Source organism: Lathyrus oleraceus, chromosome 4, assembly GCF_024323335.1.
Source record: "Lathyrus oleraceus cultivar Zhongwan6 chromosome 4, CAAS_Psat_ZW6_1.0, whole genome shotgun sequence".
Lineage (NCBI taxonomy): Eukaryota > Viridiplantae > Streptophyta > Magnoliopsida > Fabales > Fabaceae > Lathyrus > Lathyrus oleraceus.
This window is the reverse complement of record NC_066582.1, coordinates 481,313,391-481,332,498: the sequence shown is the minus strand read 5'-3', so window position 1 is coordinate 481,332,498 and position 19,108 is coordinate 481,313,391. Positions and strand designations below refer to the sequence as shown.

General features: G+C 33.4%; 1 protein-coding gene and 1 long non-coding RNA gene across 2 annotated transcripts; one reads left to right on the top strand and one right to left on the bottom strand.

The window, feature by feature from the left end:
- The first annotated feature begins 1,596 nt into the window (after positions 1–1,596).
- On the top strand, positions 1,597–3,537 carry LOC127076368 (uncharacterized). Its single transcript, XR_007786805.1, has 5 exons — positions 1,597–1,848; positions 1,936–2,145; positions 2,303–2,431; positions 3,058–3,167; positions 3,274–3,537. It is a non-coding gene; the product is annotated as an uncharacterized LOC127076368 (long non-coding RNA).
- Positions 3,538–6,351: 2,814 nt separating this feature from the next.
- LOC127076366 (protein MAIN-LIKE 2) lies at positions 6,352–10,232 on the bottom strand. The gene is made up of 7 exons (XM_051017993.1): positions 10,040–10,232; positions 8,522–8,694; positions 8,251–8,358; positions 7,512–8,147; positions 7,268–7,432; positions 6,798–7,190; positions 6,352–6,714 (listed from the first exon to the last, which is right to left on the bottom strand). Exons 3-7 carry the CDS (start codon positions 8,338–8,340, stop codon positions 6,505–6,507), a joined length of 1,494 nt encoding a protein of 497 aa, XP_050873950.1. The 5' UTR covers positions 8,341–8,358; positions 8,522–8,694; positions 10,040–10,232; the 3' UTR covers positions 6,352–6,504.
- Positions 10,233–19,108: the final 8,876 nt, after the last annotated feature.

Here is a 19,108-nt window from a genome sequence, read left to right as displayed (position 1 = left end):
TATTGATCGGTGTACATGGATCATAAATCAAACCAAATTGAACCATATATATGGTTCAGTTTGGATCTTAAAACCATTTTAATAAAACTAATTTATTTTCTTAAAATCGGTTTATAAATGGATCGGTTCGGTTTTAAATCGATTTTTAAAAAAAAATCGTTAAAAAAAACAGTGGGATAGTTTGAGATTAAATTCAATTTTTAAGAGGAGTCGCCAATTGAATTGGCGCCTCCTCCTAAAAGTGAGGTAGTTTGAGATTTTTTTTGAAAACAGAAATATTTTAGAAATTTCCTTTAAAATGTGGGTTATTTTTTGTAAAAAATTCTTTACCGGGTCCTAATCTAGTTCTTCCTTTATTTATTTACATGAATGTACACCTAATATTATGTTTAGTGTTTGTATTTGTGCTAAATTCCAAGCTTCCTCTATATCATCGTATTTTAAGATCATTAAAGGTATTTTAAGGTATATAAAGGAGACTTCAAATCATGGTGTTTAGTGAATTTAGTTTGATAGACTAATGTGACTTTGTTTTCCCAAATTCACATCTAATATAACAAATCTTGATTAGGGTTTATGAAATCTGTTGATAGTGATAATTGAGAACTTCGATATATCAAAGTAGTGGTGAATTGCAGCGCGAAAGAAAGGGTTTCAAAACGGGTTTCTTTGTTTTTTATTTATAATCAGGTTGAATATGGAGAAAGGTATCATAACCATTAATCTTAAATCTTATTTTAGATTCATTACTGAGTTGGGTACCAATTGATTTGAAGATGGAGAAAGCTACGACAAGTGTGCTGGATGATGTGCACAAAGAAACAAGTTTTGATGATGCGGCCTTAAAGAAATGGTTGGATTCCCTGTCAATTGGTACCCAGCTCGGATCTAAAATAAGATTCAAAATTAATGGTTATTATACTCTTTCTCTATATTCAACGTGATTATGAATAAAAAAACAAAGAAACCCATTTTAAAACTCTTTCTCTCGCGCTGCAATTCACCGCTACTTTGATATATAGAAACCCGTTTTGAAACCCTTTCTCTTGCGCTGCAATTCACCACTACTTTGATACCTGCAACTAAGATATGAAGCTTACTTTTGCGGTGAAAATGAAGAAGTGGAATGCTAAACCGGATGAACTTGCAAAATCGATCCTTGACGAACTATTAGAGTAAAAGTAAAAGGAGATTGTTATTTTAGATGTGAATTTGGGGAAATGAATCGTTTGAGACTTAGGTTAGGGAATGAAAACAATGTGTTATTTTAGATGTGAATTTGGGAAAATGAATCGTTTGAGACTTAGGTTAGGGAATGAATACAATGATTGACATGAAATGAGAGAACGAGACTCAGAGAACTGGTGTATATATTGATCATGATCCGAATATACCATTTCTTAATTAATTTGTTATTTGTTAATAATTTACAAAATTGTGATTAATTTGCTTTGTGCAATTCTGTATTAAGCTATTTCAATTTTGCACCTTCTCCGTTTGAAAGATTTTCAGGGGAGCAAGTTATGGTCAGTACATCAGTGATGTTTTTTTTTTGAGAAAGAGGGTTGGGATATGCTTCTTTGTATTACCCAATAATATTCGCTCTTTTCAGGTTGAGCCCCATGGATTGCATGTTGCTCGCATATCACACCGCTTCCTTCTTTTGAAACCTGAAAAATTCTCAAAGCTTTGGGACTGGTCTTGTTTTCTAGAACCCTTAAAAAAGCCTTGCGAATCAGACCTGATATGGTGCAGGTTTCATATATTAAGAGTTGTGTTCAAATTAGGTTCCCGAGCTAGTGAAAGCTCGAATATTGAAGCTCAGGAAGCATCTGCCTATTTATCGCGGTCAGTATTGTATAATTCTTTTTGCTTTGATGTTGTACTCAAAATGCAACGCATGTTCAATGACAATTTTCAACTTGCCTTATTCAGCTAGGAAGAGTTTTGTGGGGACACAACACTAGAGAGAGCTGGTTGGTTGGTTGAAGCAACAGCAGACTACATGTCTGATTCTCCTAATAGAAACATGGATTTCAATCAAGAGAACTGTTTAAATTCTTTAAGACGTAATTATCTTCCTGTTGGTTCGCCAAAGGTACGCGAGGTGCAACCGCCTCTTAGGACCAAAAGAGCTGTCACAAGGTACACCTTATTTTACTCTCTATTTTTGTCTATTTCTGCTTTGTGTAATTTTACTCAGTAGTACACCTTAACTATTTTACTCAGTAGTATAATTTTACTCAGTAGTATAATTTTAGGGATGATATATCTGTAAGTTATACATTCGTATTGACATCAGCTGTAAAGAAAAGTTATGAAGGAGTTCTACTAGCTGCAAGTCAGAAGTGGCTGGTTCTTTTATACGGTGCCTCTGGTTCTGGAAAATCTGCTCTTATAGCTAAGCTGGCTGAGGATAGTCATAACCAAGGTACATTATAAAATTTACCTTTTAACGTTAGTAGTTTCTATTTCTTGTTTGCCCATGGCTTTAATTTGACTGAGCATGTCTAGTTGGAAGATCATATCTCTTAGATTTACTTTTCCTTTTGTTTCCTCAATTTTTGAAGGCTAGCTAGTCATGATATCTTTCACCAAAATGATAATAATGTCTGTCTTTATACACATGCTATGGTGGAATTGGTTCAAACCCGTTTTTTTTTTAATTCTCAGTCAAATAAAATTCAAATACAGGTAACAGAAAAAAAAAAAGGTTGTAAGCAGATGCGCTATCCTCTTAACCACCTTAAGTATTTTTTTTCTTTCTGGAAACTATTCTTCATTTTGTGAATTCACGGTGCAATAAAAAGGTGTGGAATGCTCATGGTCTTTCTTACGGGGTTTCTCTAACAGATATGCTGAGGGCGTGAGGAGTTGAAATTTTTTCACTGCTTTCTCCTTTTTAATGCTTGTTTTCATCTTTAATGTCTTGTTCTTTTTTATGAGGATTTCTTATCCTCTTTAGTCCTCATAATTCTTTCTCTTCAACTCAATAAGTTTCTTCTTCTCCTATCAGTTTATGTCAATAATTGTTTATGCTCTTATTTTCTTATGCAGTTCTGTCTATCCAGATGGATGATCAGATTGATGGTAGAACATTGGGTGGGGGATATGTCTGTACGGATAGGCCTGGAGAGTTTAGGTGGCAGCCTGGATCACTTACTCAGGTTTAGATATGACTATTGCATTCATATCTAACTCATGCAGATATTTTGATATCTGTCCCAAGACAACTTAACAAGAATTTCATCTCTGTCATCTTTGTTATTGCAGGCTGTGCAGAATGGATTTTGGATTGTTTTTGAGGATATCAACAAAGCACCATCTGATGTACACTCCATTTTGTTGCCTTTATTAGAAGGGGCGGATTCATTTATGACAGAAAGAGGGGAGGTGATTATTTTTGCTGTTTGTGTCTTTTCTTACATGAAATAAATTGTATTCAGTTTTTGTTTTTTTGGTCCATGAACTCCATGCCCATCATTTCATAAGATGCAACAATTATTTGTTACCTTAATCCTTTCATGTTCTATGCTACTTTTGTGTGAATTCCATGTTGCATTCTATTCTTACCTTATTTAATAAAAAAATATGGCATTTTAAATCGGGTGAGCATGAATCATAAACCAAACCAAATTGAACCTATGATTCGGTTTGGATCTTAAAACCATTTTTATAAAATCATTTTTATTTTCTTAAAACCGATTTATAAGTAGATCGGTTCGGTTTTAAACCGATTTTTAACCACCAAAAAAAAAAAAAAACAGTTTTAAATCAATTTCTTTAAAATTAATTTTTTATTTTTTAAAAAAAATCAATTTCAAAATCAATTTTATAAAAAAAACAGTTTTTAAAACTATATTTTTAAAAAATCAATTTTATATCAAAAATAATTTTATTTTATTTTAACTAAATTTTTTATTTTCACTAGTTATAAAACTATTTTATGAAAAAAATATATTTATTTTAAAAAACTACTTAAAATTTGACTTTTATAATTACCACAAATAATATCTTTGATTAAAAATAATCTCAAGTATGGTGTGTTACATAAAAACGGTCATAAAATAAAATAATTATGAATCATATCTCTATAAATTATAATTGTTAATAAAATAAATAATTCATAAAAAAAATTGTTCAAACTTCTAAAATCTCTCTTAATTGTTCATAAACAAAATTTATGAGGTTTTAAAATAATTTTGTTTTTAAAAATTTAAAAAACATAAAAAAAACAATTTTTTTTTTAGAAAAAAATACCAAATATTAAGAAAAAAGAAAAAAAATGAAAATAATAAATTATGTTCTGAAAAAAAATCTTAAAAAAAATTATTCCAAAAAATAAAAATAACTGACAAAAAAATATTTTAAAAAAATGGAAATCGAAAACAAAAAAAAATTGAAAATAAAATAATAATTTCTATTCTGAAATTATAAAAAATTAAAATTTTTTAAAATTATTTTTTTTTGAAAATAAAAGTTTTTTTTATTCTGAAAATTTGAAAAAATAACCTTTTTGAAAATTAAAAAAATTATCAAAAAAGTTATTTAAAAAAATACAAAATATTTTTGATAAAAAATATCTTTTTCATTTAGAAGAAAATAATAATTTTATTTGAAAAAAAATATCAAATATAATTTTTTTGAAAAAAAAAACATCCAAATATAATATTTTTCGTGAAAAGAAAAAAAAAATCTGAATTTTATTTTTAAAATAATTTTTTATGAAATTTAAAAATATTTAAAATATAAAATTGATTTTTAATGTGATAAAACATAAAAACAGACAAATATAAAAATTTAACGAATCTTAAAATTTGGATACCCAATAACAAAACCAAATTTTTATAATGGATTAAGGAAAATTTTACCTCATACCCCTACATTTATCCTTCCACCCCTACATTTTATAAAAAATATCAATTTTATCCTTATATATTTTTAATTAATTTTTTATTTTATTTTTTAAATATTTTTTAAATTTTATTTTTGTGTACCGGAAGACTTTGTAAAAGAGTTCCGGTAGTCATTTTTCAAGTATTTTTTTAATATTTTTTTTATGTACCGGAAGACTTTGCAAAAGAGTTCCGGTAGTCAATTTTTGTGTACCGGAAGACTTTGCAAAAGAGTTTCGGTAGTCATTTTTCAAATATTTTTTTAACATTTTTTTTTGTGTACCAGAAGACTTTGCAAAAGAGTTCCGGTAGTCAAATTTTATGTACCGGAAGACTTTACAAAAGAGTTTTACAAAAGAGTTTAGGTAGTCATTTTCAAATTTTTTTTTAACATTTTTTTGTGTACCGGAAGACTTTGCAAAAGAGTTCCGATAGTCAATTTTTGTGAACCGGAAGACTTTACAAAAGAGTTCCGGTATTCATTTTTCAAATATTTTTTGATTTTTTTTTTTAATACCGGAAGACTTTGTAAAAGAGTTCCGGTAGTCAATTTTTGTGTACCGGAACTCTTTTGTAAAGTCTTCCGGTACATAAAAAAAAGTTTAAAAAATACGTGAAAAATGACTACCGAAATTCTTTTACAAAGTCTTCCGGTATGCAAAATAAAATTTAAAAAATATTTTAAAAATAAAATAATAAATTATTTAAAAATATATAAGGATAAAATTGATATTTTTTATAAAATGTAGGGGTATAAGGATAAATGTAGGGGTATAAGGTAAAATTTTCTGGATTAAGGTTTATATTTGGATAATAAAATGAATACCCAAATTTTTATTTTAGCACTTGGTTTGGTCTTTTAAAAATAGAACAATTTGGATCCCAATTTGGATAACGGGTTTTTTTCACACCCCTATTGATCACTCTGTGGTAGAGAGTTTTGGTGGAGAAGGAAAGGCATGCATTACGATTAGAGTTTATCCCACATTGGCTATCAATGATAAAGCATTCATTTATGCTTTCAATAATGGATCTACTGATATCAAAATCACAAGTTTGAATGCTTGGAGCATGAAGAAAGCACAGTGAAAAGGAAAATTATAAGCAAGAAAGTAGGTGTGGAATAATGGATTATATAGTGAAACTTCATTTTGAGTTCTTCTAGTATGTAACGAAAATTAACATTCATGTCATTTATATAATTTGGTAAAAAGATAGGGAAAATAAATGTTTGTTGTGATTTTGTTTTTTGTGACTGTCAACAACACCTTTTCCATTTGTTTTTTGTTCTTTTGAAACTGCTGCAACAGATTTTTGAAGTCTGTTTTATACTATTGTTTAGGTAGATAAATTTCAGTGTCTGATGGGCTTATGAATAATTGTTTTTTGTTCTTTTTTCTGTCATCTGAGACGAAATTTCCAATCTATAACCAAAAAGTAAACAAGTTGCAAGACATGTAAAATGATGACCAGCCCTTAGATTTAATATCATAAACATGTCAATACAAGGTCATCGTACATCAAGAACAATGAAAGTAATAAAGAAAACTTACAATAACTATCAGGGGGTAAAGTCAGGATTAGCTTCAGTTAGTTCTCTAGTCTGCTGTTATTCGTACTCTGTACTCGGATGATCCTTTTGCTTACGTTTCCTACTACCCTTCTTAGTCACTTTCTCCTTCGGTATTTCTTCAAACTGTTCTGTTAAACACTTGTGTGCAATATTTTTCACTTCATCAATTAAGCCTCTGTTATAAGAATCCAACCCTTCTGTTGAGAATATATCAGCAAGATTCGCAATTTCCCTCATAGCAGTAACCTGTAACAGCATGTAGCAGTCATGTATGTATTCATAGCATATCTAACAGAAAGATAAGTATAAAAAAATAGGCGAAGACGTACTGCTCTCTGATACTCTGACTCTACAGATGATGTAACTCTCCCGATGTATTTTCGAGTTATCTTCTGGTACCACTGCATGTACTCATCCTCATCTAAAATGTTGCCGCCTTCAACAATATGAAGCCAACGCTCTGACCATTCTTTGAGAGCCGTGTCCAGTTTTCCCATCAAGTCTGCCCCATGATCCACTATACGACTCTTCCTCTCCCACCGTTCCACATATTTTGGGATGGTTTGATGCATGCCGAATTGCCTTAAGCAGCGATCGGGAAGGTGCCTTTCCGCCTTGTCAAAACACAACAGCATAGTCCTAGATGCCCGTAAAACCAAACTAGTTTGTATATATTCTGGTATGGCTGCATAGTCCATATCCTTGTAAGGAAGCCACTGGACCTGTGTATTAATACTAAAGCAAATTTATTAATTTCTTTTACCGAATTCATCAAATAAGTCACATTATCAGCACTTACATCACAAGGATTAAGAGAATCCAAAGCCTTTCGGTAGGAAACTACATTACATTTCGTCCTACAACCACTTTTCCCTTTCCATTTAAGCACAAAGGGAAAGCAATTACTGTCAGGGTCTTGGTTAAATTTAGGCTGTCCGACATTGAGGCGGGAATAACTCCAACACTATAAAAAACTATTATTCAGTCAGTCAAACAGAAACCAACAGATTATAAAAAAGAGTAAATGGAAGTAATTTTTTAACCTGTACTAGAGTTAAACAGCCACTAACTGTGCTTTGAGATTTAAGGGAAGCATTGCCAAGTGATCGATATAAAAACGCCAATGCTCCTGCACCCCAAGCAAACTTCCCAGCCTCCTCAAAGTTTTCAAGCAAAGAAAGGTACATAACAGGGACTTTGTTCCCAGTTGTTGTAGAAAATATTGTACTGCCTACTAGGTATAGAAGGTAAGCACGGGTACAACGTTCAGTTTCCTCCAGTAATGCATCTTCAGGACACTCAGAAAAGAATTCCTTCAGCCAAGTAAGCTTCACCATTCCACCATTCAAATCATCCGGTACTCTCCCTAGTAGTTTCTCACAGGCTGCACTTGGTGCACTTATTGGTCCTATCACAGGTTCTCCATCAATAGCTAGTCCAAGTAACAATGCTACATCTTCCAGGGTTATTGTTAATTCTCCAACGATTAAGTGAAAAGTATTTGTTTCTCTCCTCCACCTCTCAACCAAAGCTGCTATCAGTGCGTTGTCAAGACTCATAGCAGGAAGTAATCGTAGGTAACCAAAACCAGCCTTTTCAACCAACTTAATCTGTTTAGGTGTGAGCTTCCACTGATCAAGCATTGAAGTGTGTTCATGGCATCTAAGAACACCGCGCTCCTGTGGATTTGGTATGAAAAATGTTATCATATTCAATAGTATGAATAATGAGAAACGCGACTCAACAGAAATTACAAATGGTAGGGAAAATGCATGCACCCACCTGTCCATCCCAAACTGCTGAAGAAACATGGTTATCTTGATCATAAAGTACATGATTATCAATTGGCCCAGGATCTTCATTGAGCTCCATTTAGGTAAGTAATGAGAACTGTTCAAAATACAAGAATCGCAGAAACACATAATTACAGATCAGCCCGAATTTGAGATTGAAAGGAATCTTGTTGAACTCACTGCTGTTCTGCTTCCAGCAAAGATAAAGTAACAAATAACAAGAGCATTCAACATCATAAACTAATTATTTCATAGCTGACCTTCAGATTAAGTGTCGGGTTGATGTTTGTTTTGCCAATTCGAAACTGCATCACATTCACTTGCACAAACTGCTGAGCCATGTTTAACCTATAGTCAAATCATGATTAAAGCTGCCTCTTAAAAACCTAAAGCCAGGGTCGTTCTTCCAACTTATTCCACTATTTTGCACCACCTTGATGAAAAAGAGAAATTTCACATTTAGGATATAAACCTTTGAATAGTATCACTCACTAAAAGTTTAAGCAATTACAAATTATGCTTCGCAAATATACATTATACTGTAAATATGAACCATGGAATTTTCACTGCATTTGAATTACGACAATTTCTATAAGGTTGTTAGGATCCTTTCATTGTGCAAGAATGAATTCCCAGAACAGAACATTATTGAGTAATCAGAAGAATGACTTGAATTCTCTTTATTCAACAGTAATAGGGAAAGAAAAGTACACAAGCTTCTCAAAGGAGCACTCTCCTTTGACTCGTCATAAAACTCAATTATTCCGAGATATCCTCCTCTCCTACCAATTGAGCGCTATTTATAAAGACGTGCAAAGAGTAACCCGAATAACAATAGAAATAGGATACTACTATTAACAGGCTGCACAACCACATACCAAACTAACTAAATCCTCTAACAACTCTTAACTACTCTAATTCTCATTTATTCTATACCCTAACAACTTTATTTTATTTCTCACTCTTAATTTTATGATTTAACAACTCAAACTCTTGTTGGGCATTATTGCTTTCCTTTCACCTACAGAAGAACCATAAAGCCCCAAGGATCCATTTTCCATTTTTACAAAAACCTTCATTACCATGGAGCACCACAAGTCTTATAGTTATCCAATATATCCATCCAATCCACTCAGCCTAAGCCCCGTTGAAAGGTATACCCAAAAAAGTGAACGGGGCAGCCTAACAAGCCTATGGTATGGCGTGGTCCCCAATTTTGGCCTCCAAAACATATCTAATTCATGTCTTTCCAAATGCAAACATTCCATATCCTCTATCTTACCCCGGTGTAAAACAGAAAACCCTTCAAATTCAAAGCATTATCTCCATAACTCCTAAATCCAACTTCTATAACTATTAGCTCAAACATGACATCAGAAATCTTAACAACTAGCCACTTTCTCAACTAGAGATAAAATATTTTCCAAACTGCATTTAGTAAATTCTATCTTGATTATGAAAGCAATTCTAATAAAGCATCCGCATCAGTCTTATTTGACCGCAATTTCTCGCAATATAAACCCTAAATGGAGACCACAAATTTTTACCCACACAAGGTCTTCTAATCAGAACAACAGCTTTGAAATTGCATAAGACATAAATTTCAAAGCATTTTCTTTCTAAGAACTTATCAACAGTTCCTAGATTCTTTACAAAATTAGATATAATCAAATAATCCTCATAAAGAAAATGTCAAAAATACAAAGTTTTGATAACAACGGTTAGAGTGTGAAAGAGCGTTGATTGATCCAGTATAGTTATAGAGATAGAAAAGGAACCTGAGGGAAAATGGAGGTTTTAGGGACGGAGTAGAGTAGCAGTGGTGGCTCTGCTGCCGGAGAAGATGAGCGACGATTTGGGGGTCAAATTTTCTGTTGTTGGCTTAAAATGATTTGTTTTCTCAACTATTTGCTGATTCGATTTTTCAAATTTTTCATTGAAATTGTTTTTGCTGATTTGTAAGTTGGATAATAAAATGAGATGTGACATGCGAAATCTTATTTTTAGGTATCTATTAATATTATTTTTCATTTTTTCATTTTTTTTAAAAACAATAGTTGGTTAAAAAGAGCTAGAGGTTTATGATTCAATCACATAAAGAGAAGAAAAAATAATTTTATCTATTAATGATTTCACATTAAAAAGAAATTTTTTAATGATATAAAAAAAATTGGTTTAGGGTTTATAATATTATATACATTATGCTGAATCATTTTTAAGATGTTATATCTGTGCTTTAAGATATTATATTTGTGCTCTAAAGTTTAATGGATCTAGAATCTTCCTCGATGACATATGTCTCGTCTCCAAAAATAAATATAAGTGAACTTTGTTAAGTCATTCATTAGATGGATCTCAGTCGTCAATCAATTTTAATGATGTGTATTGTTAGGGCGTGAAGAGTTGTTATGAGACTTAGGGTGAAGTGTGCATTTAATGGTTTATGCATATATTGAGGTGTAATGATCATTTATAGGGAAATAGAATAGATTCAATTGTTACGTGACTTCTCACATTGTCGTTCTGGTATGGTGGTAGAAGTCTTCGGTGATCAGAGAATGAGTAACTTGAAAGTTAACTCTCAAACGCTCAAGTCATGAGAGAGAGAGAGAGAGAGAGAGAGAGAGAGAGAGAACTATGCAAGTGTGAATGAGAATAATACATGGGTGTGTCTCATAATCACATTTATATAGGGTTGACGGTTAAAATCATCATTGGGTAATTCGACATGGGATGCAAAGAGTTGTTGGATGAGGATCAGTGGTGGATAGGAGAAATTGAAGCACACTCTTATATGGGAGTCGATAGTGAAAGTCCACTTATTCATCAGCTAATGGTGAGGTTTGGTTAGATATGGTCATGTAGTTGGGCAAGTTTTATTCGACCTTTGGCTACCCATAACAATTGACCCTTAAGTCCTTGCTATTAGTAATGTAGTGAGAAGTATTAGTGTTGAAATCTTTGAGACCGATCTAAGTGTGAATTTTGTTGAGGAAATAGGCTCGTTGAAAGGATGACCTCTGGAAGAAATAGGATCAATGTGACGTTGATTGGAAGTAGTTTGCATTGAGAATATTCATATTTAATGCCCATCATGTCGTAGGAAATTTGCCTCGGAGAATGTAACCACACACGAGTCTTCACAAGCCTAGGAGAATGTAAATGTTATTGTTCTAAGATGAAGCCACGGCCATCGGCTAAGATGAAGCCTCGGTTATTTGACGACACTCAAGTGCACACAAGCCTCGGAGAATGTAACCACACACGAGTCTTCATAAGCCTAGGACATATGATCGGATGATGTTAATGTTATTGTTCTAACTCTTTGTTATCATTCAGTGATTGATTTTGCGCATTGCTTTTTGTTTGTTATGGCATTCGAATCAATCTTGATAAATAGTGACTACTGACCCTAGGGTTATCTATCTGAACTACTTTAACTATCGAATTCAATAATTGACTAGGGATAGTGTGATTAGGAATTGTGACTTAGGGATTAATGTGTTGTGTTGTCTGGTTTAATGGTATAATTGACCTGGGGGATCAGGGAATTAACGATTAGGCTAGTGAGTTACAGACCAAGGGATTTGATGTAGTGGTTAAGTTAATTTGTCGTGTAACTTTGTAGTCATTGCATGTATGTTAATATGTGTTTTATCAATCAAGTAGAAATAGGGGATTCTGATAATACGACCTGGCCGTTTTTCTCATTATTGTTATCAAAACTTATTTCTTGTGTTTTCGACAAAAACAACATGCAACCCCTCAGTTACTGCTTTTAATTACAATGCACAACGTACCTTGTTTTAAGTTTGCAATCTCTGTGGAGACAAATTTATTTTTATTACTTCGATAACAACACGTGTATACTTACTAGTAAATTTGTTCATCGAGTTTTTGGCACCGTTATCGGGGATTGTTGATATTTTCAATAAGGCATAACATGCGACTTGTTTTGTTTTATTGACTTTTAGTTATTTTAATTTTTGGGTATTTTATCATTTTGAATTTTATTTTTACTCTGTTCTCCATTGAGCAATGCTACTAAGGTATTGTTTTATGTGTTTATGTGAAGTTCGAATTCGACGCTTTTACCGTTGGATTTAGAGATTGAGAGAACTGCACGAGCAATCCATAAAGTGGAAATAAAGGTTTTGTTAACAGAATAATAGCATAAGGAGGGACCTAAAATGGAAAATCCACCACGTCAGACATTTGGGGATTACTGTAGGCATACCGATGCTGGTCAAATTTCAAGGAGATTCTAACCGGCAAACCCAATGATGTTTGATATTAAGAATTCTGTGTTGCAGGGCCTGAGAGATAATTCATTTGACAATCAGGTTACTTGTGATCCTTGGGAACATTTTGCCAAGTTCTAAGAGACATGTTCCATGTGCAAACCATCAGGAGATATCACTAATGATTAGGTGAAAATTGCATTTGTTTGGATTTTCTTTGATTGGTAGAGCTAAAGACTGGTTGGAGTGTATTCCCAACGGAACGATACAAACATGGAAAGAATTAGAAGATAAGTTATTCTCAGAAAGATACTATTCGAATGCACGGTTTATCGAAAGAAAAGCTACAATTATGAATTTTAGACAGGATGATAGTGAGTATTTGTCATATGCATGGAAGAGATTCAAATTGTTACTCATAAAGTTCCTGAATCATAACCTGAGTCTAATGGACCAGTTGTCACACTTTATGAGAGGTTTGACAATCACCACCATATTTCTCATTGATGTCTCAGTTGGAGGTACTTTTAGAGAGAAAAAACTAATGAAGAAGTTAAGACACTCATTGTAAATATGTGTCGAAACAAATACCGCTCGAATGAGTGACCTGTGAAAGGAAAAGGTGTGTTAGTTGTTGACATACAAACTGCTATACTTGCCCAACTAATAAATCTCACCAAGCAATTAGTTTCTTCTCAGTTGACTCAAGGTAATGTGAGTCAGATTCAGACCTTGAAATGTGATTTTTGTGGATGTGAGCATTCTAATGGTAATTGTGTTCCTAACGTAAAGAGTGTGTAAGTTTAGTATGCCAACTTCTAAAGGAACAATCCTTACTCAAATATGTATAACCTAGGTTGTAAAGATCATCCTAACTTCAAGTGGAGCAACAATATCCAAAATTTAAATCCTACTCAAGGTGCACAACAAGAAACTCAAGTGCCCCAAATGAAAGCCCTCAATATTGGAAGAAACGCTCAAAGGATTCATGCTTCCACTTAAGAGAGCTTTAAAAAGATAAGTTAGGTATAACAAGAAATGATGCAAAGTCAGCTAACAATAAATAAGAATACAAAGGCCTCCATAAAATATTTATAGGCACAAATTGGGAAATTTTCAAAGCAAATAGCAACTCGAGCGAATGCAGGAAGGGGATTCAACGATAATATTGTGGATAACCCGAAGAATGAAGTTTTTTGTGTTATTAGGTTAAGGAGTATAGTGGTAGAGACAACCACAAGAGTTAATGATGAGAAGAAAAGAGTGAGGAGAAGGTGGTAAGTGAATATGATAAGAAAAAATAGGGAGAAAAAAGTGAGAATGAAAGTGATGATGAGGTTAAGGATTGGACTCTTGACCAATTTATAGATAAAAACTCACCATTGAGGAGGACTAAGAAAATGATTCTCACTGAGCCTAACCTTGTTCTTCCTGACTATATCAAGGCTCTTTACCCCTTTTTGAAAGAGAAATCTAAGAATAAGTATGACAAATAATAATAATTCAGCAAGTTTAAGGAGATGTTATGCGAAATTCAAGTCAACATCCTCTTTTGTGAAGCCATAGACCAAATGTCATTATATGTTAAGTTTATGAAAGAACTACTCTTTGGAAAATGTTGTTTGAGAGATGATGAAAATATTGTTATGGGTGAAGAGTGTAGTGTTATCATCCAAAGGAAGTTTCCATCTAAACTTATTGACCCTGGTAGGTTTACGATCCCATGTTCTATTGGACCTGTAAGAGTTAAGTAAACTCTTTATGATTTGGGAGCGAGCATTAATCTGATGCCACTCTCAATGATGAAGAGGTTGGGTTGTAGAGATCCTAAGTCTACTCATATTACTCTCACCATGGTTGAGCATTCGGTAACATATCCATATGGAATTTTGGGTGATGCATTGGTAAAGGTGGATGACCTTGTTTTTCTGGAAGACTTTGTAATTTTGGACATGCTTGAAGATGATGAGACTCCTCTAATTCTGGGAAGACCATTCCTGGAAACAGGAAGAGCTTTGATTGATGTCTAATTAGGTGAGTTAGCATTAAGTTTCAATAAGGAACAAGTGGTTTTCAATGTCTTTAAAGCCACTAAGTATCCTCAATTCTACGAGGTAAGTAAAATGCTAAAATCACTTAAGAAGAAGAAGCCATAAAAATCGGAATTGAGAGTGGGACATAGAGTTATTTGGAGGAATTCCGGGATAAAAGGATTGTTGGGTGTGCTTATGGGTAAGGCGTTTTGGCCTTACATAATTCAAAGATTGTATGAAGATGGAAGTGTGGTAGTGAAAGATCCTAGAGACTTAAAAGTTTTTGTTGTTAAAAGTAAGGAGCCGAGGGCCTTTCTAGTTACTGATAAAGCATCGCAGATGGTATCTCTGGTGCTCGCAGAACCTTAGGCTCTAGATTTAGACTCGTGACCTTAAACAAGTGTTGTGTGGGAGGCAACCCACGATTCGGTAACTTATTTTAATTTCAGACCAGTTAAATTTAAATTCCATTAATTTTAAAATTCTGCGTGTTTCGTAATGTTTTTGTGTTGGTATTTTTAATTTGTTTAATGAACGTGTAGAATGATAAAAATGGCAATGGAAGATGCAAGTATCAAGAAGAAAGCGAGACAGGGCAAAATTGTGTGCAGAAAAAGAGTCTTGTCACTAGAAATAATGCTAGTGTGTTAAGGTTCAATATGGGTGCGCCAAGATGCTAACGTGGGCATGTGGCCTTCTAACACAGGTGTGTTAGATCATTTGACTATTGGTGATATTGACTATTGGATTATGACTCTTTGCCCTACCATTGGCCAACGCGGGCGTGTTAGGCGCGAGGAAGGTCTATAAAAGTTGCTTTTCAACCATTATGTTTTCATTCCAACTTAAACTCTCTCTTCTTCTCACTAATCCTTCTCTAGGATTCTTGCAATTTCTTTTTTTTTTACCTTATTTGCATAAACTATGGAACCCAAGAGAAGTCGTGCCTCTAGTTCATCACAATCATCTGATTCATAACCATCTCAAGTTGCTTCAACATACCCCTCTTATCTATTTGCAACAGAAGCAAGCGTAAAAAAATTCATGCAGATAAAGAAATACATAGTTGTGAGGAAATGTGCTTTTGACCTAGAGCATCTCACTCCAAAAAAAGGTAGGGATATGTTTGATGTCTATATGGAAAACTTTAAGGGCTTTAAGGATAAATATTATTTTGTCACCCCACTTAATCACACCGCCTCCAAGAGCCTCTACAATATTTTATACGAATTTGTTAACTGTAGTGATTACTTATCGGGGTACTTCTTTTCCCCACACCATACTTTTATCCCTTTTCATCATGCATGGATAGATTCCTAAATTTATGGGGGGAAATCATTTTTATTATGCCCATTGGCCTATATATATAAGATTAATGACCTGTTTGAAAATGAGGAGTAATTAAAGAACAATATTATGAAGTTCTAGGTAGACCTTGGGAGTGTCAAATAAGTGGACCCTTCAGGCGCAAACCGACCCAAATAGAAGAAGGGTTACATTGAAACCCGCCTATTAGATAAGCTAGGTACAAGGGAGGAGAGGAGAGGAGTTTTTTAGTGAGAAAAAGTTATGAACATTTTTGTTATACTTTTTTGCCAACTTTTTGTTCTTGTGACCGATTTGTTTTATGCATTTTGCAGATACTATTATAGATCCACGTGCTCATAGGTATGACCATTAATTGGTTTTGACGCTGACAACTGATGAGGTAGTTTTGAGATTAACAACTCTATAAGTCAAACAACTTTTGGATGTTAAAATTTTTGTGACAATGGAAGTTAATTTCAATTATCATGTAAAAGTTTATAATGATAACACTTGATTAAGAAAATATCTCAAGTTTCATTAGTAAGAAGATTTAAGTTCTAGTTAAACGGTTAAGTCATTGTTATATAAATCAAGGGAACTTGAAGATTAAAAGTTATGAAAATGTGAAAGCTCCATTGATCTTACGCTTTGCTTCTTTGAGTAATCAATTAAAATATAAAAGATCAAGAGTAAATCTTGAAATACTGAGACAGTCACAAAAAAATTATCACTTGAATGCATATCACTTAAAAGTTATAACTAACTTTTACTCTCAAACTGAAAATGGTTACAATGAATTATGTTACAAACTAGAACTAAGCTTTAGCTTATATACAAGCCCAAGCTAAATGCAATTCAAATGCAAACCAGATTAAAAGCAAATGAAACTGAATCTGAATTACAACTAACACCATCCTTTAATTCATATTCAGCTAGTTAAAATCAACAACGCCAATTCCATCCCTAAAATGGATAAAGTGTTCAGTCTTGATTACTTTGATCAGAACATATGTAAGTTGCTTCTAAGTGCTACAGTGAGCTACTTCAAGCTCTCCACTCTGAACCTGATTACGTAGAAAAATGGAATTTCATGTTAATGTGCTTACTCCTTCCATGCAGAATTGGATTTTTGGCAAGACTTATAGTTGACTTATTATCAATCATCAACCTCACAATATTTCTCACCTTGATATTCAGATCCTGCAATAAGTTCATAATCCAAACAACTTGACACACAAATAAAGCACCTGCAATGTACTCAGTTTCACAGGTTGACAATCCAACCACTGGTTGCTTCTTGAAACACTAAGAAATGAGACCTTTCAGATACTTGAAGAAATATCCATAAGTACTTCTTATGTCAACTTTGTATTTGCACCAATCAGAGTCTGAATAGTATATCAGCTATGAATCAGATTTAGCACCAGAAGGAAACAAAACTACATACCTCATAGTCCCTTTAATATACCTCAGTATCCTGACAGCAGCTTGGTAATGTAACCACTTTGGTTTGTCCATAAACCTACTCATCATTCCAACTGTATAACATATGTCAAGTTTGGTGTTACAAATATATCTCAATAAGCCCACCAATTATTGAAAAGTTGTAGCATTTACATCATCACCTTCAACATTAGAATCCAACTTGTGATTTGTTTCAGCATGTGTGATTGGAGACTTAAAATTTATTAGCTCAAATCTCTTCAGAAGCTAAAGTTCATACTTCAGCTGATGCAAAGTTATACCCTTATCAGAATAAAAAATCTCCATCCCTATAAAATATACCTTATTTCCTAGATCAGTCATCTCAAACTCATTCATCAACACATTTTGGAACTTGACTATCTCATATGAATATCTCCCTATTAGAAATATGTCATCAACATAGAGACACACTATAATCATATTTCTATCAGATATATGTTGAACATAAACACCATATCTCACATTTTCTGAATCCTTGAAGCTTGTAAAATGAATCAATTTTAAGATTTCAAGCTCTAGGAGCTTGTTTCAGTCCATACATGGCTCTATGCAACTTGTACACCACCCTTCCTGATTCGTTTTCACAAATCCAGGAGGTTGTGATGCATAAACTTCCTCTTATAAATGACCATTTAGAAATGCATATTTCACATCTAAATGCACCATAGGCCAATTTCTATTAACAATTATAACAATCACCAATCTGATTGTTTCATGCCTAGCTACAAGCGCAAACACCTCAAAGTAATCTAATCCTGATTTTTATAGAAATCCTCTAGCTACTAACCATTATTTTTGTTTCCCAATTGATCCATCTTGCTTCAGTTTCAACTTGTAAACCCATCACACGCTAACATTTTTCTTGTTCTTTGGAAGTTCAATCAACTCCCAAGTCTTGTTTCTTTCTATAGCCTCAAGTTCTTCTTTCATAGCCTTTAGCCACACTTTATTCTTGAGAGCTTCTTTAGTACTAACTAGTTCAGAGTCTACCAACATGGCACACTGAATGACTTCCCCTTCAAAGTTTATCTCAGTATATTGCAACATGTCAAACTCTGCAAATCTTCTTGGTATTTGTCTGATTTTTTGTGGCCTCTAAACTTGTTCAAAACTTCTTTAGATGCTAGAACAACATTAGATGTTGAACTACCTTCAGAGGCTGAACTACCTTCAAAAGCATGACTACCAGCAAAGTCTTTATTACCATCAAAATCTGGATCAGAATCAGATTCACCTTCAGAGTCTTCTTCAGACTCATCTTCAGAGGAAAAATCTTCTTCAGAGTCTTCTTCAAAGGTAGATTCTCCTCCAGAGTTTGAAATATCTTCAGAAGTTAACTCAGGTGTTAACATTGCACCAGAGTTGGATTGAGACTTGTTCCAATCCCATGATTTTGTTTCCTTCACAATGACATCTATGTTGACTTCCACCTTATTAGTGATTGGATAATAAATCTTATAAGCACATGTCTTATGGTACCCAATCAGTAACATTACTTTACTTATAGCATTCCACTTATTTCTAGTATCACCTGGAACGTGTTTGTAATAATCAGAACCAAATATTCTGAAATGACTCACACTTTGCCTATCTCTAATTCTTTGTTGGACACCCGTTAAGCACATATGTTGCAGTGGCAACAACTTCTCCCTATAAGGTGTGAGGGAGCTTCTTCTCCTTCAGCATGCTCCTTGTCATATCAAGCAAAGTCATGTTTCTTCTTTCAGCAATATCATTGTGTTATGGAGTATATAGAGTAGTCACCTCATGTTAAACTCCA